The sequence below is a fragment of the Leuciscus leuciscus genome (genome assembly GCF_965113295.1).
Source record: "Leuciscus leuciscus genome assembly, chromosome: 18".
In the NCBI taxonomy this organism is placed as follows: domain Eukaryota; kingdom Metazoa; phylum Chordata; class Actinopteri; order Cypriniformes; family Leuciscidae; genus Leuciscus; species Leuciscus leuciscus.
The window spans coordinates 9,967,995-9,990,808 of record NC_138742.1 but is presented as its reverse complement, the minus strand read 5'-3'; the positions used below and the strand labels follow the sequence as shown (position 1 = coordinate 9,990,808).

The 22,814-nt window shown below is 37.1% G+C and overlaps 1 protein-coding gene and 1 long non-coding RNA gene across 3 annotated transcripts; one reads left to right on the top strand and one right to left on the bottom strand.

Annotated features, from left to right (window-relative positions):
* Nucleotides 1-9,842: 9,842 nt before the first annotated feature.
* On the bottom strand, nucleotides 9,843-19,613 carry klf15 (Kruppel like factor 15). 2 transcript variants are annotated; one of them, XM_082144537.1, is made up of 3 exons: nucleotides 19,389-19,613; nucleotides 15,930-17,184; nucleotides 9,843-11,844 (listed from the first exon to the last, which is right to left on the bottom strand). In XM_082144537.1, the coding sequence occupies exons 2-3, from the start codon at nucleotides 17,105-17,107 to the stop codon at nucleotides 11,676-11,678; spliced, it is 1,347 nt and encodes a 448-aa protein (XP_082000663.1). In that variant the 5' UTR covers nucleotides 17,108-17,184; nucleotides 19,389-19,613; the 3' UTR covers nucleotides 9,843-11,675. The 2 variants fall into 2 exon arrangements, with proteins under 2 accessions (XP_082000663.1, XP_082000664.1); XM_082144538.1 differs by lacking the exon at nucleotides 19,389-19,613 and having other exon boundaries at nucleotides 15,930-19,375.
* On the top strand, nucleotides 11,851-15,529 carry LOC309480149. Its single transcript, XR_014199559.1, has 2 exons — nucleotides 11,851-14,872; nucleotides 14,919-15,529. It is a non-coding gene; the product is annotated as an uncharacterized lncRNA (long non-coding RNA).
* Nucleotides 19,614-22,814: the final 3,201 nt, after the last annotated feature.

The following is a 22,814-nucleotide window of genomic DNA, read 5'->3' as shown; positions in this document are numbered from 1 at the left end:
TAGTAATAACAATAGCCTATAGTAGGCGGTCTATATATCATTAAAAAGGAACACTTCAGTAACACTACACTAGTGAAAAATATACAGGTGAAACTCGAAAAATCTGAATATCGTGCAATAGTTATCATTTTGATGATTATGGCTTACAGCTTATGAAAACCCCAAATTCAAAATCTCAGAAAATTAGGATTTAAAAAAAGGATTTTAAATACAGAAATGTCGGCCCTCTGAAAAGTATAATCATGCATATGTTTATAGTTATATATACTAAATATATTAGTTTCACCTTTTAATTTGAATTACTGAATACACAAACTTTTGCACGATATTGACATTTTTCGAGTTTCACCTGTATGTTACTTCAAATGTTTCCATTTGTTATTGTTATGAAATGAAACATGTTTTGCTTTATATATACTGTACATACATTTTAGTCTAGCATCAGTTTGACTAGTTGCTACAATGTAAAGTTTTTACAACAATAACATTTCTTTTCTTTAAATTTCTTACCTTAAAAATCTTTCTCATCTTCAAATCGCGTTCTTCTAATAGGTAAATAGCTAAATCCAGGGTAAACAGCACAGCACAGCACAAACACAACGTGTCTTCCGAACTTGATTAAAAGCAGAGGAGTACTGAAGTCTTTTGTTTTTGAGATAATGAGGGCGTTTACAGGTCTGCGTTCCTCCACGTGGACCATCTGCATGTCAATTGCTCTTGAGCGTGTGGGTGTGGTCACATTAGAGCTAATGAGGATGCGTTTTAGACACATCTCGTTGCATTCATACGAATTACTAAAAGGACAAGTTCGGTATTTTACACTTAAAGCCCTGTTTACAGATCGTATCTGATGAAATAGAACGGTTAAGATTAAAATTTGGACACATGCTGCTGTCCCGAGAATTTTAGGTTTATTTCGCTTCCCCCCACCACCCCCACAATGGTTGTCTATATGCACTGGAAGATTCTGTCCTAAAAACACATTAAACTTTCGTTTACAAAGACGTGAAACTCACCGAGTGGTCAGGGGGTGTTCACTGATATGTTCCATCAAAAATCGCTGAAAAAGATGCATTCCAACAGGTTTTATCGTAGTTTTTGTCCAACTCCATTGACTTAATAGGACGTGCTGTGAGACCGCAGCACCTTTACGGTATTACTCCGCCGCTTCTTCTTCTGCTTCTTCTGTGTATTCAATGAAATGCCCGTGGTTTGCTTGCAATTGGCAAAGGTGCATTATCGCCACCAACTGGGCTGGAGTGTCTATGATTCAAGCTCTCAACGGAAGAATCACGGGTGTGACGCGTTTGGCAAAATAGGTCCACAAAAGCGAAATAAACCTAAAATTCTCGGGACAGGAGCATGTGTCCAAATTTTAATCTTAACCGTTCTATTTCATCAGATACGATCTGTAAACAGGGCTTTAAGTGTAAAATACTGAACTTGTCCTTTAAACACAGAATTTTTGTTTTTGATATCATTTACATAATTTAAAAATAGAGACTTCAAGCTGTGTAGACATATGTCTCATGTCAGTGTGGCAAGCATTCACTGAGTTACAGATCATTTTCTGTCGCGTTTCAGAATGAACTTCACATTGAGAGAGACAGCAGAACGCGCATCATGTTTATTTTCTTTATTTTACGAAAAACACAACATTTTGTTTTTATTATGAGTGTACACAAATAAAAGAAGACATTTAACAGTTTTGAATGATGTATAACACTGTATAATGATGTGTAAGATCAAAATCAACAGAGTATTTTGAGTCTCTTTTGCACTGATAAGAAAAAAAGCGAGCTGGTATCGCCGACGCGACTGCCGATCCCAGAGGGTTCATGCATACAGTTTCCTCGTGGAGGAGGCTCTAGACTAGAGTTTAGGATCGGTGGAGCTAGAGCAGCATCCATGCCTTTCCCCCGAAAGCGAACCTCAGAAACTTCCTGTGATGGGGAAGGATGGATATGTGGAAGTACGCATCTTTTGGAGACCAATGGGAGAATATTCAGGAAACCTGCTTGAAAACAATATTTGCAATTCTCTTTGGTGAAGCTTCTAGCACAGAAATTACACACTTCAGCTTTAACGATTGTTAAAAAATAAAGACTTCTAATCAAAGAGCAAATAACACAGCATACTGGACTTTCAGATACTTTCAGATTGTACTCATGGATTGTCGTCATCATCATCCATCGAGGTGAAAATGTCCCTATGAACCATTTATCTGTTAGAGAGCAGACTGTTTGGAAATCATTTACGTCATTGCTACCTGAACAGCAAAGGTTCACGGAGACAAATATTGATTGAATCTGAGCTCTTACCGTCACTGTAAACACATGATCGATAACACAGAGGACTGAGAGAAAGTTGTGTCTGGTCAAGCCAGGCAAAACTGCGTCAGAAAGCGTCAGAGGTTTCTGTTTGTTTAAATTATATATTTGAACACAATTATTTTAATTACAAACTAGTCGCAATACATAAGACTTTATTTACCTTTCAGGTTTACCCATTAAAAAAGTTTTACACATAAATTATTATTTTTGTGAAAAAATCTGAATAAATTAATCATGGCTGACTGATTAATATTAAATAATTTTCTTTCCTTAAAAGCACACATTTCATATGACGATTTCTTTTTTTTATTACGTGACAAAACATATTTTGCACTGTGCAAAGATTACACATACAGTAGCTGACACACATTAACTTAGCACATTCTTATATGCAATAAAAAAATATACTACTAATAATAGTAAATATGAAGAAAAAACATACAATTTCCTATACTGTAAATAATGTAATTTGATATCTTTGTACTGGATCAAAGTATTTTTTATTTGTACAAACTCTAGCTGACTAAATCCATATTAAGTTATGTAAGTTTCCAGTGTTGATGACTGAACCACAGATAACAGTGTTTTCTAGAGCTGTTGGTATGATATTCTAGTAAAGACTTTGATTCTTAAACCATCAAATTATGGCCACTATGCAAGTTGTTGTAAATTACAGAGTCTGTGAGTGTTTTATTATTGAAGAAAGATTACAGCCACTGTTTCGGCGAGTTCAGGAGAACAAAGTGTTGAGAATCATTTGCATTTCCTCCACGTATCGGATCATAGTGCTCAGACTATAATAAAAGGCATGTGATGTGCTTCCAGATATTTGGATTTGACAAAAATCTGGTAAAATAAAGCATCTGGCATTATTGCTTTATTTCATTATTGATCAGTTCAAGTGTTGAAACTGCAATGTTCCCAAGGGCTGACCAAATTTTCTTGCATGCAACAGGCTCACACACACGAGATGAGAAAACATTTTTCATCAGGATATTTATTAAGTTCCAGATGAGGTGAACGGGTTTGGAAATCTGATATTCTGGTCTCACATGGGATAAAACAAAATCTTAAAAGGGATAGTTCACCCAAAAATGAAAATTCTGTCATCATTTACTCACCCTCATGTCATTCGAATCCAATCATCTATGACATACTTTCTTCTATGAAGCACAACCAATATTTTGAACAACGCTTCTGTGTTTTTTATCCATGCAATAAAAGTCAGTGGGGTTCAATCCTGTTTGGATAACCTGTTCATTATTTTTGCAGGTCTGTTTTTTGTTAATTTATGTACTTTTTAAATGTAGCACTATTACCCATACATGCATGCAAAACACTAATATACACACAACATACATTCATGGATCACCCGAGACAGGCTAAATTGCATGTCTCGCAATGTAAACATTGCACAGCTGTGTGAAATGAGGCCATCACATTATGCAATATTAAACAGTCTTCAGAAACCCTCCTGATGAGGGATTTTCACAACGAATTTCATCTTTTCTCAATTTCTCTCTCTCTCTCTCTCTCTCTCTCTCTCTCTCTCTCTCTCTCTCTCTCTCTCTCTCTCTCTCTCTCACACACACACACACACACACACACACACACGTACACAATGGGCCTGTGAGCCAATAACCTTCAGCAGAGTGAAATGAGTGCATGTCTCCTCCTTTCGCTCTTGTAACACCATATTGTCTAATGATAACCCCAGTCCTTGCCAGCCTCAGTCAGCTGGTAATATATTTCTTAATCTGTATCGAAGTGGAACAGAAGTGCCATGGGGTTTATGAGTAATTCATTCCCAGTGCAAAAAAAAAGAAATATTTATTCTATGCAGTCAATATATCTCAGCAGTATATCCAAATACTGTTCAATATTATTTTTGCTCATCTTGGCTACATTTATTTGATCAAAAATACAGCAAAACTTTTTATTTTTTATTATTACAATTTAAAGTAACTGTCTTCTATTTTATTATATTCTGAAATGTCATTAAAATGTCCTGTTATGGAAAAGCTGAATTTTCACCATCGTTACTCCAGTCTTCAGTGTCACATGATCCTTCAAAAAGCATTATAATATTCTGATTTACTGCTCAAGAAATATTTCTTATTGTTATCGATATTGAAAACAGCTGTGCTGCTTAAAATTTTATGTGGAAGCAGTGATAAAAAAAATTCATGATTCTTTGATGAATACCAAGTTTATTATTTGATTTGTGTGTGTGTGTGTGTGTGTGTGTGTGTGTGTGTGTGTGTGTGTGTGTGTGTGTGTGTGTGTGTGTGTGTGTGTGTGTGTGTGTGTGTGTGTGTGTGTGTGTGTGTGTGTGTGTGTGTGTTAGTGTTTTCTCAATTTTAACAAATCCTTGCTTAATAAAAGTATTTAAAAAAAGAAAAAAGAAATACTGATGTGAGATATTAGACAGGGTTTTTCCATGCTTGACATCCTGTATTGTGTTGCTGTCCTTTCTCTTCAGCAATCAATTGCCTTTCCTTTGAGCTGGGAAGGAAAAAAGAGCTTCACAGCTAACAAATACACTTCTGTTTTCAGGCTTGTACTCGCCAGGGAAAGGAATGGCTGCCAAGGTTTGAGGTCTGCACACATGCCGCATTTAGGTCTTGATGCCCAGTTCCGATTTGTTGATTATATCCAACCAGCTTTTAAAAGTGACCCATATCCGATATCTGCATTTATATTTTACACTTGGCGAAACCACCAAGGTAGACGTACTGAACCGGAAAAGCTAAGGCCGAAAAGGAAGTAGAAACGGCGTGATTTGGTCGGCAAAACATATCATTGAGGACTGAAACCGATCTGAGAATATCGGAATCCAGTTGTTTTCTGCTTACATGTGTCATAAATACAGAATTATAGAAGTTCAAGTCCATTTACCTACGTTTTATATACATCATATGAGTTTCTTTCTTCTTATGAACACAAAAGAAGATAATTTAAAGAATGTTGGTAATCTAAGAGTTGACGTAGCCATTGACTTCGATCAAAAAGTCAATGAGTTCCGTCAACTGTTAGGTTACCAACATTCTTTAAAATATCTTCTATTGTGTTCATCAGAAGAAAGAAACTCATACAGGTTTGAAACAACTTGAGGGTGAGTAAATGATGACAACATTTTGATTTTGGGTGAAATATCCCTTTAATTAAATTTTTTAAGTTCAACAAACTCAATTTTAAGGCAACCAGGTTACATACCTTTTTTACAATTTTTTTTTTTTGTAACCTTTAAATAACATTAGATGAACGTCCAACTAAAACGTTTCAGAAAAAAATGCTTCATGAACAATGTATAATGTTAATGTTTTGAGAACATTATTAAAGACCAGATAACTTTGAATGAATGTTAGCCAAAGTTGTGAGAATGCTCCCTGTTAACTGGGTATGCAGCTAGATGTGCACCGACGTATTCAAGTTCATTTTTTGTACGTGAACACAGAAAACATTTTGTGCACAAAGTGACTGCAGCACCAAACCAGGCTTTGCCCAGACTCAGTAAATTAAAGGGATTGGCAGTTTTATTACCGGAAGAAAAGAATGCGTCTCAGGCTGGAAACAGAGGTGAGAGGAGCTGCCAACATCTTCTCCGTTCCTTCAAGATGTTTCTAGACTGAGATCTTGATGAAGAGATCAAGTTTATACACATTTATATCCTTTGGACTTGGATCTTAAATTCTGATCCCTCCTGCAAGACAAAAAGAATCCCGTCCGCATGAAGTTTGGATATGACAACATGAAAACTGAATAGCAGAGAGAGAGAGAGAGAGCCTTCAGAATACTGACCACAGCAACAATGTTCAAATCTGTGTTTTATTATCTGGGATGAATCTGATGGTAATGTTGCGGTCAGAGGTTCGATTGAGAATCCTACAAATGTTCACCGCAAAGCTCTGAGTTATAATGAAATCCTGTGCAGAGGGAACAAAAGCAAAGCAATATGTGCAGGAATATTCATAAATCATCTCACACATGTACACCAGTAAGTCGTTTTTCAAACTAAAACTGTCAGATTCCATTGAGAATTAAAAATGCTCTGCTTTTTTAGGAGGAGAATGTTAATTTATAATAATTGAATGAACATGTTTTATAAACTTGTTTTACTATAAAAATATTAGTTCATGTGATGGAATACTTTTAAGAAATATTTTAAAGGAGTAGATACCTTTTTTTTTTTTTTTACATGTATAGCCATTCGTAGAAAATACATTATAATGTATTGTGTTGTATTGTATTGTATTAATATTATTCCGAAATTTTGTATTATATATAGAAATTTTATTTAGTGTATTAATACGGTTTTTATATTATTTTATTATTAAACACTTGAATTTTGGTTTCTCTATCACTACTTTTATAATAAAAAAGGAAGTGACAAAATTTGAGCTGTCAGTTCAAAAGTTTATATGGAGTTTTCATATAAAAAATATGTAAAAAAAAAAAAAAAAAAATATATATATATATATATATATATAAAATATATATATTAATAAATAAAAACATCAATTATTTATTTCTACTATTTTAGTAAATATATAATATTTTTAACACTTAATTTCTTCCACTATTTATAGAAATGTCATATTGTCGTCAATTAAAGAAGGCCATAACATTAATAACAGGAAGAGCAGCAATTTGATTTGAAATGTTCCGCCTTTTCACAACATATTCATTTTTATTAGTATTTTATTGTAAATTGCACAATGCAATTGATTAACACTTTAAGACATTCATTGCCTAAAGGTGATGTTACACGGGGCAACTTCTTTGAGCAATGTTGCCGGGCAATGTTGCTTGGGCACTTTCCCATTGAGAATGGGCAACAGATTTATATCTGGATACTTTAGATCTCACCTGGTTGCCCACTGACTGCAACATTCCTCAACGTTTAAAATCTTACAGAAATTGACCAAATGGAAAATGCATCCTTATTCAGGTTTCAATGAATGCCTCATTTGTAAGCAACTCCATTTAATCGTTAATAAAATAAGTCACCACATCATTTCCTGTGACCTGTCATGCGCTTGACCCAAAGTAACCTTGGTGTCATGACAGATGGATCTACTCTTTCCAACAACGCAAATGCTCCAAAAATAAATCTGTCAAATGGCTGGAAGACCATTGCATTTCCCCAAGCACAGCAAGACCCGGAGAGCTGAGTTCCCTAAACAACTGTGAGTGTTGAAGCCACCACGGGAAGACTGATTAATAGCTTTTAACCGAAATAAAATCATAAAACACGTTCATTTAATAAGTTGCCTGGATAGTATACTGCAATAAATCAAGAAGCTCAAAGTACTTGCTGACATAGAATAGAATAGGTGCATTATATGCAATAAGTGCATTACTTCTTAGTGTAAACGATCCACTGAAAGTTACTTTCTTACTATGAACCTAAATTTGCCAGCACTCTGTAAACAGCTGACTCTCCTCTAAGACCTCATGATAGTTGATCTGTATGATACGCAACAAGAAAAAAAACATTACATTTCCGAGAACCAAATCTGGAGTCATCCTGACAGGACTGCCGTTTATGGTCAAACAGGTCCAAGATCAGTAATATTAGCTAACGTCTGGAGATATTGGCAATCTGCTGAGGATCGCCTTCATACCAGTGAGCATGTCTAACAGATGGCCATAAAAAGAGAATCACTTCACTGCATTCTTCTCTTCCTGACTCCCTCCCTCTCATCTTTAGGAGTGCCACATGTGGTTGGGGGCTTGTGAAGGGAGCAACATAAATTGGAGTTGTCAGCCATAAACATCAGGGCCCTTCACGAGCATCATACTCAGTATGTCCTTATCCTGGGTGACTCAGCTTAAACAACATGCGCTGGACTCCTGTACTATTGGTTGTTGTTCTTGTTGGAGACGTTGTTTAGATGTTAGTGAATCTGATTGTGTTGCGGACTACAGTACAAGAAGTCGTTCCCTACAAGGGAATAAGAATAAATAAATAAATACAAAAAAATCAGGTATTAAGCTTTTTGAAACTTTACATATATTTATAGATTTTTTTTTTTTATGTTGATATATTATTATTTATTTATTTTATATTTTAAAAAGTAAATACCATGGAAGCTTTTTTCCACCATGCAATAAAACAATTTAAAAGGTAATTGCGACTTTATATATCACAATTCTGAATATATATCTTATATCTTCTCAATTTCTAGATATAAACTTGCAATTGCGAGTTATAAAGTCAGAATTGGGGGATATAAACTCACAACTGCGAGAAATGAAGTCAAAATTGCGAGATATAAACTCACAATTCTGACTTTTTTCTTGCTATTGCGAGTTTATATCTCGAAATTCTGATAAAGTAAGAATTGTGAGATATAAACTCGCAATTGCAAATTATAAAGTCTAATTCTGAGGGAAAAAAGACAGACTTTTTTTGCAAGTTTATATCAATTTTATATTGCAATTGAGATATTGCATATTGTGCAATTCTGAGAAAAAAAGTCTGATTTGTTCGATTAAAAAGTCGCAATTAATAAAAAAAAAATAAAAAAAATAATTCAGTGGCGGAATCAAGCTTCCATAAAATAGTCGAAAAATATATAAATTAAAATGCTGTTGTCCTAAAATAAATCTTTTATCAGCATCAGATTATGAGAATCAAACAAGGTTCATCTGTAAAAGATTTAACAGATCTACTAAAGATCTCTTATGCCATATTAACCTTTACTGTTTGGCTCACTTATACTCTGTTGTTAAAAAGAAAAGCACATGGCTGCTTAAATGCTTTCTTTCTTTAGGAAGTGAGTGGTTTCAATGTAGGAGTTGGAATTATAAGGCACGATTTCTCTCTCGACCCCTTACATAGTATTTTGAATTGGTACAACTATAATTAGACATCACTGGTATGAGGCCATGAGTCATTCTAAGGCAACATTGTAAATCAGAAGCCAGAAATATACTCTCCACACGTGCAAAAAAGAAATCGCATCTATTTTAATTCAATTACTCTGCAAAATGCTCTTACAACTGTTGACGTTGAGTTGTTCAAACTGGAAATAAGTTTGCGCTAAAAGACAATGCAATGCACAGCTGTGTTTCCATTCACATCAAATCGATCATGTAGCTTTTTGCATTTGCATTCACAGACTAGAAAACAGAGTAACTCGAAAACAAAAAGTTCTTTTTTTCAATTTATTTGTAAATGCATCTGATGTATATCAAGAAAAATATATAATATTTATATATATATTGAATTGTTATTATGTACATTGGTTTACATTTTACAGGGGACATTTATACAATCAAAGATATGAGATACGTCAGTAAAAGAATATCCGGTACTCTCTGATCCAACAACATTTTGTACAAAGTCTGTACATACAGTATACATACATTCAATGTTGGCCATAAGCACCGATTTCACCTAGACTTTCATGTAGACGGCAAGGAATGCATCACTAACAGTACGCAGCCTCCGCCTGGGTGTCTGTGTTACTCGTGACGTAATTTTTCTGTGTTTTAAGTGGGGTTTTGAACAACGGAACCAATCATGGACTCTTTGCGCGGTTTTCTCTTTCCATGAGCAACATAAACATGTTTGGCACTGGTTTGTATGTTAAACAGGCACCAACAGCAGCAAAACATTCATATACTGTATGTAGACAAATGTGTTTCCTTCATTCCTAGAGGAATCTTCTGGTCTGCGAGAGGTCCGAGTGGTTCTAGTTTCTTCCCACTCTGTGATGTCGGATCTGAGATCAGATTTCATGACCACAACAGTTGCTAAATATTATAAGCAGAGCAGCAAAACGACACCATAATCGTTTCTATGTGTTCCTCTAAACCACAGTCCAATCCGAGCACAAGTAGAGAACCAGAAAAGATGATTGGTTCTTTAAACTCTGGAGTTCCTGTCATCACACTATACGTACTGTATATATATATACGTGGATGCATCTATAAGTACCGCTGGCTGTTGTGCCTGTTGGCGCAGTACAAAGTGCAACAAGTTGATTCATCACCTGAGGCACTCTGAGTAACTTTGTACTTGTTTCCATTCAGGCTTTTGTTTTGGCAAAAACAGATTGCATAGAACAGAATTGCATTGCCAAGGTTGATCCGAAGCTCTCCTAAAAATCCAATTATACAACACGGTATAATTTAGTTAAATATTAGCATTAACTATCAGCACCCCGCACGCATTCTTTAGCGAACACATGGTCAGCATGCCCTATCAGTAGTCAAGCTGTGTCCATGACTACAGTTCCCATGAAGAATGTCCTCTCTGAACTCCAGATGAGTTCCAGACTACATTTCCCAAACATGAGGATTTGAGCTGCAAGAGTCCCCTGTGCGGGAGCTCGCGGTTGAGGCCGGTTAGCACCTTGCAATTCCAGTTTATGTCATTCAAGCTTGTCTCGCGGAGACAGTTTGGCAGATCGTGAAGTAGTCCCAGGTCAAAAGGACTGTTTGAGGCAGGTTAGAAATGGTTGATACGTGTGTTTTGACCTAGCTTAGCCATCAACTGACTGACTTGGATCATGGGTTTTCTCTGATGTAAAATGTGTTGCATTGCTGTCAAAAATATTTTCTAACCGCAAACACTTCACCACAAATGCCTTGGCCCCAGCTGCAAACATTTAGATTAGAGAAAGGCATGGAAGGTTTTGTTTTTTTTATGATGAAAGCAACCAATAAAATGACAAAAATGAAAAGAAGAAAGGTTTTGTATTGACAACAAAAGGGGAAAAAATTAAATACTGATCATGAGGCCAATTCACATATGACAAATGTGCGTGTTTTGACTTCCGTTGATTCGCTCTATGGTCTGTCCAAGAGGCGTTTCACAGTTTACTAGCATACAACTGAAAGTCAAGAGGAAAAGCCTCCATGTTTGCCAATAGCTTATAATGGCACAGTCCTACCAATGATCAGTAGTTCAAATGAACCCGAGTTTTTTTTTGGTTTAGAGGAGCTAAACGCGTTACGTTGGCAAAAAGAAGCGATTTTTATTATCGTGATATTGAGCAAGGAATGTTGATGACTGGCAGATACATCAACAATTCATACCTCAAAGTACAACAGAAAAATACTTTGAATGTTACATGTTGCAAAAAAAAAATTGTTCTCGGAACATAGAAAACAATCATGAACACTACAAAAATACAATCTACGAAGCTTACAACATCTGTGAGGCCGACAAGTCAAGTAACAGTTTCAGAACAAACTCTTCTTCAGTTCATCCAAGCCTCACGTAATAAATTATCACAGTACCACAAATTATTCTGTCCTTCTCTCTTTCTTTGTTTTGTTCGTCCGTTCTATCTCTATCTCTCTCCATGGCGGGAGGGCTGTGTGGGGTCAGTGTGCAGTGCGCGCTGTCCTGCTGCTTCGTGGAAAGCGATGGACTTTGATATGTTTGGACAGGTGATCGCTGCGGGCAAATTTCTTCTCGCAGACAGGGCACTGGTAGGGCTTAACTCCAGAGTGAGACCGACGATGCCGTGACAGCTCGTCCGACCGGGAGAATCTGCAAGAAGAATCCAAAGATAAAGCCAAATATCAATGGTTGTGCACTGATCCGATTCATGTTTTGCATTTTTTGAATTTTTTTCTTCTCTATGAAGCTCATGCATTGTGAAAAGCACTGTACTACTTGGCTTTTTGCTTTCGTTTGTATTTTGATTTATGACCGTGTCTAAAAAAGGCACTAAATGCTTCAGTGACAGTTGTTTTGAAGACAACATGGTCCTTATTTACTCTGTATGTTCCTCGTCTTTGTAATCAAGGTAATCTTCGTTATCATTCAAGTATGCCAACTTCTTCCACTTCTGAAACAACTATCCTCTTTCTTTTCAAAACCATTATCCTATGTTACGCCACAGTTTCAGGATTTTTCTAATTGATTATCCTTTTTTTTTTTATGAAGAAATGCATCAGATTATGGAATAAAAGTTTGTGAAAAGAAGTCATGCATTTTGGAAATACAAAACAATGAGCAGAACAGATCATAAATCAAAGCCTACTTGGACAAGAGAGCTCATTATTCACATTAATAAACCCTACTGCACATCTTTTTTGTTCCTGTCTCAGTGTCTTCCCTTAAATTTAGATTTTGTAAGAGCAATCGTTGCTGTGAAATCAGACAAAAGGTAAAAAATAGTGCTGGAGTTGCTGAGTAACAAAATGAAAAGCACTGAATCAGTGAGAGTGAAATCCTTTTCACAGGCTTCGAGTTGAATAGTTTGATAGGGACTGCATGCAATGTCCATTAAAACTGTCAAACAATTGCTCAGTGTCTTCACAACTGAGCAGCAAATGGTTTGAGCTCGGAGCAGATCTAATGAGCAACTATATTTAACTTGGCGCTTAACCCAGTGCTCAAGTTCCAAAAGTAGATTTGCACCACATTCACGACTGTTAATGTTTTCTGAAAGCAACTATAAGAACCAAGACCCAGGAGGAGGAAAAAACACAGATTTTTTTCCTTCTTCTATTTTAGAAAATATGGAAGCATTTTCTTTAACTCAATTTGCAGTTCTCTCTTTCTCAAGTTATACCATATACCCTGCACAGACCAAAGTAATAGAGACTCCTGGGAAATTAGTTATATTACATCCCTGGTATACAAATAACTGTCAACTTTACACTACCTTTATACTACCAATATATATCTTACTCAATAAAAAGCATCTGAAGATAGTGTGTACTTCTTTCTGAAATGAGAAAACCAGGAGAACAAACTCTTGCTCAACCCCATGCCACGGTTTCACATGAAGCCATAGGCGAGGTAGTATCTGTTTCTAATGTACCGGGAACATGTGTAGAGTATTTGCAAGGCTATAAAAAACAGTCTCTCTCTCTCTCTCTCTCTCTCTCTCTCTAGCTAGGCTTTTCTTCCAGTTTTACAACAAGCTTAGACAGGAAAAGTACAGTTGCAGCTATGCTAACAGTAATGCACTAGCTTTGTGCTCAATCCAAAAATAAAACCCCTGCAGCGACAACATGACTAACAAAACTAACAAGATGATTCTCATTTCATACTCAAAAGAGACGATATCAGCATCTTACTCACATAGCATAGGTTAACTACTGCATGATGCCAAGCAAACTGTGATGTTTTTTTGACTGACAAAGTATCTCTCACTCTGTAATATCGCATGCATGGTATGCGAGTAAGTCTTTGAAGCATGTTGGGATGGGATGGTGGTGGACTAATTGTTGCCCTGTGGGATAGGATGGGATGAGGTGCCCCTCCTTGTTGGACGTCAGAGCTCACAAACAGAGCTGTTCCAGCACGCTCTACAGCATATGCTATTAACTAACTTCCATTCAAATGCACACATTTTTGCATTGTGGACGGAGTTATTAATTTGCCATCTATGATATCTATGCCCTCAACTTTATTCCAAATCTGCATTTTCCATTGCAAAACCAGATGAGCACTTTGGTTTGCTCATCTGGCATATGTTGATACTGCAAACTATATCAGTTCCATTGCAGCTTTTCATGCAGGTTTTGTCCTCTATTAACCTTTGTGTGCAAGCAGTATAAAATAAAGTATGTACTTCCTGGTTTGTTTCCAGGTGTATGGCCCTCGAAATAGCAAAGCACTTTGCTTTGTCTGTGCAAAGACGTTAGCATGCTGCAGCTAAGCCAACTGGTGTGTTTTCCAGTCAAGTACCATGTTTAAAGCTATTGTGAGTGCTTTTGGGTCTAAGAAATTTCCAATCTAAGTGTGAGCAGGGTTTTGTGTGTTTGTGTCACTTGGACACTTTTATTTGCGGAGTACCAAAGGAATGCTAAAAATGCTGGCAAAGCATTGCTGAAGCCAGGCTTGAGGCAGCCAATGGGGCATTCTTCTGTTGCTTTCTTCCCTACATCCATTTCCTGACAGTGTCCCGGAGACCTCAATCAGACTCTCAGACTGCTGAAGGACAGTCACTGCCAACTGCTATCCAGAAGCAAGGCTAACCAAGGTCACTGATAACAACAGACCTCTCGAACATAAAGTGTTTTCATACTTGATTAGGGCCCTCCAATAATTAGGTAATCTTACAGAGTCGGACATGAAACTAGACAAACCAGTGGATAATTTACAAAAACTGACATCTGAAAGAGGGACTTGGAACCTGGTAATAACTAAATCAGGGATACTACTACGACCAAGTGCTTGAAGAATGTAGTTACTCAAACTTGATAACTAATGCAATCAATTGAAGATTACACTTCAGAGTAAACATCACCCACAAGCATTCAAAAATATAAGAACCAAACTCGTCTCTGTCAAAGACCGGCACTTGAAACTTTATCTATCCTGTCAATCCTGACCTCACTACAACTGCTGGTGCACTTTACACAGTATCCAGGCCTGTTCAGAAAGATTGGAGTTGGACATAGACTAAGAGTAAACAAATGAAGCAGTGAATAGAGCAAAGTCTGCCTCTTCAAAGACTTTATCTAATCTGCAAACAGCAGAGATAACACAAAACAAGACCCAAAATCTAAGGACAAATTGTGAATGAAATTTACAGCTACAATACAAAGTGTATTGTATTGTATTGTATAGTATTGTATTGTATTGTATTGTATTGTATTGTCAAGCAATGTTGGGGGAGTAAAGTAGCAACGTTACTAACTAAACTTAGTTCAGCTGTTTTCAAAATAGTATAGTTTTTTGCAGTAACATGCTAAAATGTTCAACAAGTCGTGGTGTAGCATGCCCCAATCGCATGTTAAATTGCATTGTATTTTAAATGCAACATTACAGTCTTTCAAGTAAAGGTAGTAACCAAACTTGCTCTACTAAACTGTACAAGCTATCCTTTATGTTACACTGGAAAGTCTGATGCATCCTTGTGAATCGGCTCATGCAATTCAGGGGTGTCCAATCCTACTCCTGGAGGGACACTATTCCTGCAGAGTTTAGCTCAAATCACAATCAACCACACCTGAACCAGCTAATCAAGGTCCTCATGATTACTTGAAACCTTCCAAGCAAGTGTGTTGGGGTAGGTTGGAGCTAAACTCTGCAGAACATTGGCCCTCCAAGAGCAGGGTTGGACACTTCTAATGTAAGTGGGAAGGACACTTCCACCCAAGAGAAGGACACTTCTCATTTTATCCCCTGTCTTCCTGTCCTGTCTACCCCCTTGCCATATTGTATGTATATTTGTATGGACAGGTTGATGGCTAATTTCGCTGGTACTTGTGACTAAATGACAATAAAGGCTACTACTACTACTTAAATGTGCACTTACATTTAAAATGTACAAAATGCTTTAAAAGCAAGGAATATGAATAGTAAGCTAGCATATCTTTAGATTTGGCAAGTCCACATAGAGTCATAAGTAACCTCTGTTTGAAGTTCATTCATGGACAACAAAGATAATGATGTACCACACTGCTTTCGCAATAACTACAACTTATTGGAGTGAAAGCCCTTTGTACACATACAGACCTTGACAGCTAACCTCAGTGTTTGAGTGGAAAAAAAACATGTGTACAGCAATCACATTTGTAACTGTACAGAACAAAAATCTGTTGCCTTATCTGTCCAAACAACATTTTCAAAGACAATGTATAAGTTGTGGATACCTGTCCTTGTACACTCACCTCCAGCCACAGCCAGGCCAAGTGCAGGCAAAAGGTTTCTCGCCTGTGTGTCTCCTCAAGTGGGCCTTCAGGTGGCTGCTCTTGGTGTACATCTTGGCACAGCCAGGGAAAGTACACTTGTGCATTTTAATAAGATCAGCTACTGAGCTCTTTTGGAATTTGTGACCCCCAACTACAAGCCCTGCTTCCTGGCCGTCACCTGTTCCGTTCTCCCCGAGACCTAAGGGCTTAGCGGCAATGGGAACCGGGGCAATACGGACAAACTTAGAGGAAGAGCTGTTAAGGCTGGCTTGAGGGATCACCTGAGGTACCAGGGCGAAGGTTTGACCCTGGATGTTTACAAGGAGCTGGGTTATTTTGATGTCCGAGGCAGGTTGTGGTGTTGGTGGCGAGGGGGCTGTTTTAGGGCTCAATTCCTGTTTCACTTGAATGGGCTGAAGCTGTAGGATCACAGGCATGCTAGGATTCTCCACCACCACAACCTTTCCTGAAGAGTCCTCCTTTTTCAGTGAGCTTTGAGGATTTGTGGAGGCCCCTACTGTGGATTGCACACTTTTTGGATCAGAAATGGCGTTGACTATGTCACTTGAAACAGGCACTGTTTGGTCTAAGCTTTGGGCCCAAGGTTCTGATATAGCTCCTTGGATGCTTGTACAGGTCACTAGACCCTCACCGGCTTCCTCCTTCAAGGCCACCACTTCCATGTTCTCCTCTAGGAACTCTTCGATCTCCTCCAGAGTGGGCTGAAACAGTAGCCCAGCATGGTCCTCCAAATCTCCAGGGAAAACAGGGAACTCAAAGCACTCCTCTTTGGTGGTGCGGTCCCTTCGTGACTCCCAAGCCAGACCCATGGGAAGGACAGGAGGGACCATGGGAGATAAAATGGTAGAAGAGGACAAGTTTTGGCTCAAAGTTAGGGATTGAGAGTGAAGGAAGTCAAGAAGGCCATCTTGGCTTTCTCCACTTGAATTACTCCCACAACTAGAGCCCAACACCTGAGACTCAGGGCTGGAACAGGAACGTGGGCTAGATGAGTCACTCAGGTTATCTTCTGAGAATGGAGATGGAAGCATATGGTACACCCCCTCGTCTGTCACCATATCCGATTGGTTGTGGGCTGGCAGCAAACAAGTGTAAGGAAAGAAAGTCTCTGCATCAAGCAGCAAGTGATCCACCATTCCTGGCTACTGCCTGTCCCTAGCACGGCGGCCACTTGTACAGTTCCTTGTTATGAATGATGCGGGTCTTTCTCTGTCTATAAAAAAACAAGAAACAAATTTGGGATTAGCAATAATTTGACATTTTGTATAACATTTAAAGTGATTTACTGTACAACAGTTTTCATGGCTGTCCAACTGAAGTGACTTTGAGACAAGATTTTTTGATCTCAGTCAGTATGTTTACATGCACTTTTCAAGTTAGATTTCAGTCAGACTAAAACAATCATTTGTAATAACTTAATCCGACTGAATTCATACCAGTCCCGTTTTTGCGAAGTCTGCGTTAACAGACCTAGATAGCTTGACGCCGTTCATTGTGTACTGTATACACGTTAATCAGATTACAATTAGCCTTGGCATTTTTTCGGTGATGTGCAAAGTGAATTTAATCCTTCAAATATTCAATGACTTAGCAAAACCAGCTGAAGTCAGATTCTACATACTACATACAGATTCTAACATACTCGGTGCAATCTATTACTCTGTTTCACTCCACAAGAATATTTTAGAAAATAGCCAAGCAGCGGCTAATGGCTAAGCTACCATTACCTCCTACTTTGTGGATGTGTGAGACACTGGAAACAATTTACTGTAATAGCTGTATATGTCAACGTTAAAACAAGGATGTGAACATGTTACTCCCTCACTACAATTCTTGCTATAAGCTAACCACATTAAGACAAGATAGCATTGTGTGCACACAAAGAGTCCTAGTTAATTGGAAACCAAGCATATTAAGTGATCCTGTTATGTGTGAGACAACTTTAATCAAAAAGCTATCTTCAATAATTGAAGAGTTTTCTCCCCTTTTTTCTTCTATTTGATATATAAAAAAAAATGTTAGGCCTAGTTTTCACTCTGTTTAGTTTACTCTCTTAGTTTTCACTCTTTTATGCTTTCTTGTTAGCATAAAAGACCAACTGTAGTGCTGCTATCAGCATATCAGCTGTATGTAAGACATCCAAGAAAGCAACATTGTTCATTTCTGGGAATTTGACCACTAAAGTCTAACTTCAATACTGAAGCTAGTAATTACATTATAGCATTCCTTGGCCCATGCACTGAAATGAAGAAAAAGAAATCTGTTGCAACAGAAATGTAATAACCACTCCAACAGAGATTTTACTGATACTGTCTTAAAAAGAAGTAATGATAAGTATTTACCAAATGTAAAGCAGTAATGAAATCTAAAACAACTCATGAAACAGCGAAAATGTAAATGGTAATGTGCACTCATGGTAATGATTGACAACTAGCCCAATCTTTCTATAAACAAACATTAAAGTCTAACTCATCCTTAAAACATACACTACTAAAGGTCTAAGTCTATAGATCTGTCATTAGGCATCGCCACAGGAAGCTGAAGTAGCACATTAATCAGTAGTGGAAACTTTAATTGGTGATTAAACGCAGTGGTGATTCTAGCGCCCCCTGTCTGCTGCAGAATGTCCGTGAATAACCCTGACACTTACAGGCAGTGTCAACACCCACATGTGTTCACTGCAAACTCTGGAGGAGACATTGGTTTTTAAAATACCCTTAGACACTTTAAATCTCTCGTTAATTATTTAACGTTCGACATCACATAGCCAGTGTTTCCATCTATTTAAGGACAATCATGTCAGTCGTTTGTAAGGAGGTTTTCAAAATCTACATTTTCAGAACTCGATTTACTTCAGTAATACAATTCAAAGTAAAATTCGAGGGCCTAATTCGAAAAATGCAATGAACTTGAATTAACTTTGTCACTTTTTATACTTAAAAATCTTAGTAGGATGATTTTTGTAGCAGTCAAGTGTTACATCCATGTTACAAAAGTGTACTTATTAATATTAATGAACTTTATGACTACACATGCAAACCGCCGAATATTTGTAATCATTTATAACAAAAAAATATTAATTACGGGCACAATGTGAACAGTATGCCTACATTAAAGTTCGAAATATGCAACGTGCATGTTTTGTCTGATAAACTATTAAATGTCCTACAAAGGCTATATTTTGTTTACCCAGCCCTTTTTACCCTTTAAAACTCTTGTTTTCTCTCTCTCTCTCTCTTTATATATAGTTAACTCAATAAATACAGTTGATTCTAGCTGTTTTGCTTTTTTATGATTATTATTCTGCAGTATCTGCCTCGATCACGTTTCGACGCAGCAAATAGTTGCACGCAGTTTCCGCGCATGCCACGCGACTACTCGAGGCGCAAATGAAAGCATAAAAACAATCAAACTTACCTAAAAAAAAAAAACTCGGATTAATCCTTGCCGTTTAAAGTTCTAGTACGATCCGTTTCTCTTCGCTAAAGAATGCTTCATTAGCCGTTAAATGTGCCCTTGAGACATGAAGGGTCTCATGGCAGATCATGCTCTCCTCTATAGTAGCTATTACGCTGCTGTCACACGATCTTGTCTTGTGGGCTTTAAGAGTAGATTTGGGGAAGGCTGCTGAAGGCTCGCCTGCTCCACACACTGGGATTGGTGGAGCTGTCGACGGAGGCTGGACTCTTGCCTTTTGTCGTCAATGAACAGCAGAACAGTCCACGGTTGCTTCTGTCAACTGTCCGACTGGAGGAGCTTTAACTCTTGCAGGGGTGCTGTAATATCAGAGCATCTGATCTGGCGAAGATGAGTTCAAAGTGCAAACGTTGTCATTAATGTGACTGTCATTAATGAAGGGAGCTTTTTATGTCACATTTTAATAACAGCACTATTATAGCCTACAATAAACTCATCTCAAATGGCATGAGTGTTGTGAGATTAATCTGATGAGATTACTGCTGCTGACAATTTAATATGGGATTTAAGTGCTGTCCTCATATAGACCAATTGCATATCAAGCATTTGAATGTGATAAAAATGTTAATGACTACCCGATTCATGCTTTTTCATTGATAAACTATGAGCCTGTGAAAATATTTCTGTGTCCTGGATTAACTTTTAACCAGTCTAACTTAAATGTATGAGAGGGAAGAAAGACTTTGAACCAGCATTTTTTCTGCAACTTTTTCAGGGTGTGTCTAAAACTCATGAGAAGAAGAAAAAAAAACAAGACATTCACAATAAAGTCAAACAACTCCAACCAGTACAATGAGTACTGATAATAGGCAGTCAAATAGGTCAAAAGAATGTTGCTAGATAAGATTTTCAGCCTGCTTAGAAATACAAGGTAGCCTATTTGGCCATTAAAGTAACAGATAGAAAACAATTACATTTATATATTGCAGTATATAAGTGGCGTGCAAGAATTAATAAAAATAATAAAAACTATAACTACATATTTATAGTACAGACAGACAGACAGACAGACAGATAGATAGATAGATAGATAGATAGATAGATAGATAGATAGATAGATAGATAGATAGATAGATAGATAGAGACAGACAGACAGACAGACAGACAGATAAATAGATAGACAGACAGACAGACAGACAGATAAATAGATAGACAGACAGACAGACAGACAGACAGATAGATAGATAGATAGATAGATAGATAGATAGATAGATAGATAGATAGATAGATAGATAGATAGATAGATAGACAGACACAGACAGACAGATAAATAGATAGACAGACAGACAGACAGATAGATAGATAGATAGATAGATAGATAGATAGATAGATAGATAGATAGATAGATAGATAGATAGATAGATTGATAGATAGATACAGAGACAGATAGATAGATAGATAGATAGACAGATAGAAAGATAGACAGAGACAGATAGATAGAAAGAGACAGATAGATAGATAGATAGATAGATAGATAGATAGATAGATAGATAGATAGATAGATAGATAGATAGATAGATAGATAGATAGATACAGAGACAGATGATAGATAGATAGACAGATACAGACAGATAGATAGATAGATAGATAGATAGATAGATAGATAGATAGATAGATAGATAGATAGATAGATAGATAGATAGATAGATAGAGATAGACAGACATGTTAAAGTCCCCCTCTGTTGAAAATCAGGTTTTTAATGTTTATATGTCTATGTGGTGTTATATAAGTAAGCAAAAGGTAATCGAGGCTGTGCTGTATTGTGAATAAGTCACGGCTGACGGGTGTGCAACCCCTTCAGCCGTGACTTATTCACGATACAGCACTATCCTGGAGTACCTTATTGCTTTTATAAAACGGCTGCCACACAATACAAATATTAAAGCTGAAAAAGATGTATCTTTGCAACTTTCATGAAGTAAAATCACTAAAAGCATTCCTTCCGTTGGAAAAAGTAGTCCCTGGCCGTAAACAGCAACAGAACTGTCAACAGTCAGATGACGACAACAACTGTCTATATGATGGAGTCAGTCAGTAGAGAAGACTTTTATATTGAAAGGACTCGAAATTGTGAACACGGAAAAGGAAGACGCAACTGACGAATGACTAAGTTAGCGTGTCACGGAAAACCCCCTTGACTGTAAAAAGGACAAGATATCGCAGAGGACATTCAAACTGATTTTTTATTATGAATATAGGACTGACCTGAAGGAAAATGCTATATATATATATACTGTAAATGCAAGTACTCTCACTTACTCGATCTCTCAATACTCTACTCTATAAGCTTCAATGATCAGTATCAATGAGAACAAACATGTTTACGTTGCTAAGAGTGCCTGCAAGGGGTGTTGTGTAGTGATACATAGAACCGTTGGGTAAAGCGGTTATAGCCGTGTTTTATCGTGAATAACACACAGCTATTGACCAATCAAAATCAAGGATTGGAACTAACCGTTTTATAATATACTTTAAATAAACCATGTGCAAATTCATCAATCAGCACTTTTGCTGTGTATTTTCTCCTTAAAATAATCTGAAAAAAACGGTTTGAAATGGACTACATGAGGACTTTAAGGATCATCTTGGACGCAGCTTACACACGAGGTGTTGTTGTTGTTTTCCACTTGTGGCTGTATGAAGTCACACAGTGTATTTTTAGTAGAGGGGATCAAATCTGTCTCAGCTAACTCACCTCTTCAGTGCTTACTGACAGTAAACGTATTTTGTTTTTAGATGGTGTCCTAGAAGCCAAGCAAGATTCACAGGTCTTCAAGCACTAGAGTGAGCAATTTCATACTTGTACTGTGGTGAAGAGGGCACAGTTATGGTGCCAGTGGGTGGTTAAGTAATGACAGAGGGCAAACACAGACCTGTCAGCTGAAGAGAGTCTACCTGTTTGCATGATTGACTTTATGACTGCCAAATATTTTTGAACGTGTAAGCAAAACTTTGGTCAAAAGTAAAACTAGTTTTGGAAGAAATACTGAGGTGTAGCCTTCTCTAGTCTAAGACATTATGTAGATTTGTTTTCTCATATTGCCTGAAAAACTGTGTAATGTAAAGGTATAAGTGTTGTTTTGTAAATATTATAAATATAAATACTACTACTCGGGTAATACTGCACACTTGTATTAATTTAGCATGTTTTTAATATTAACATATGACTCCGAGTGAGTCCGAGAGTACGGGCCATCAAAAATGCCATTGAATTAGCTGATTTATTTATATATTGATAACCTAATTTTGAAGCAACCACTCATATACAGTAAACTCTGGCAGCTTTGGACTCATCATAGTGGACATATGCTATTAAAAATAATGGTTCCACATAGGTTTTGCAGTCTGTTGCCATAAATAATTTC

Coding starts and splice junctions, on each gene's coding strand:
- klf15 (XM_082144537.1), bottom strand. CDS start 17,107: ATGGTGGATCACTTGCTGCTTGATGCAGAGACTTTCTTTCCTTACACT. Junction 11,845..15,929: donor TGGCCTGGCTGTGGCTGGAG/GTGAGTGTACAA, acceptor TTCTTCTTGCAG/ATTCTCCCGGTCGGACGAGC.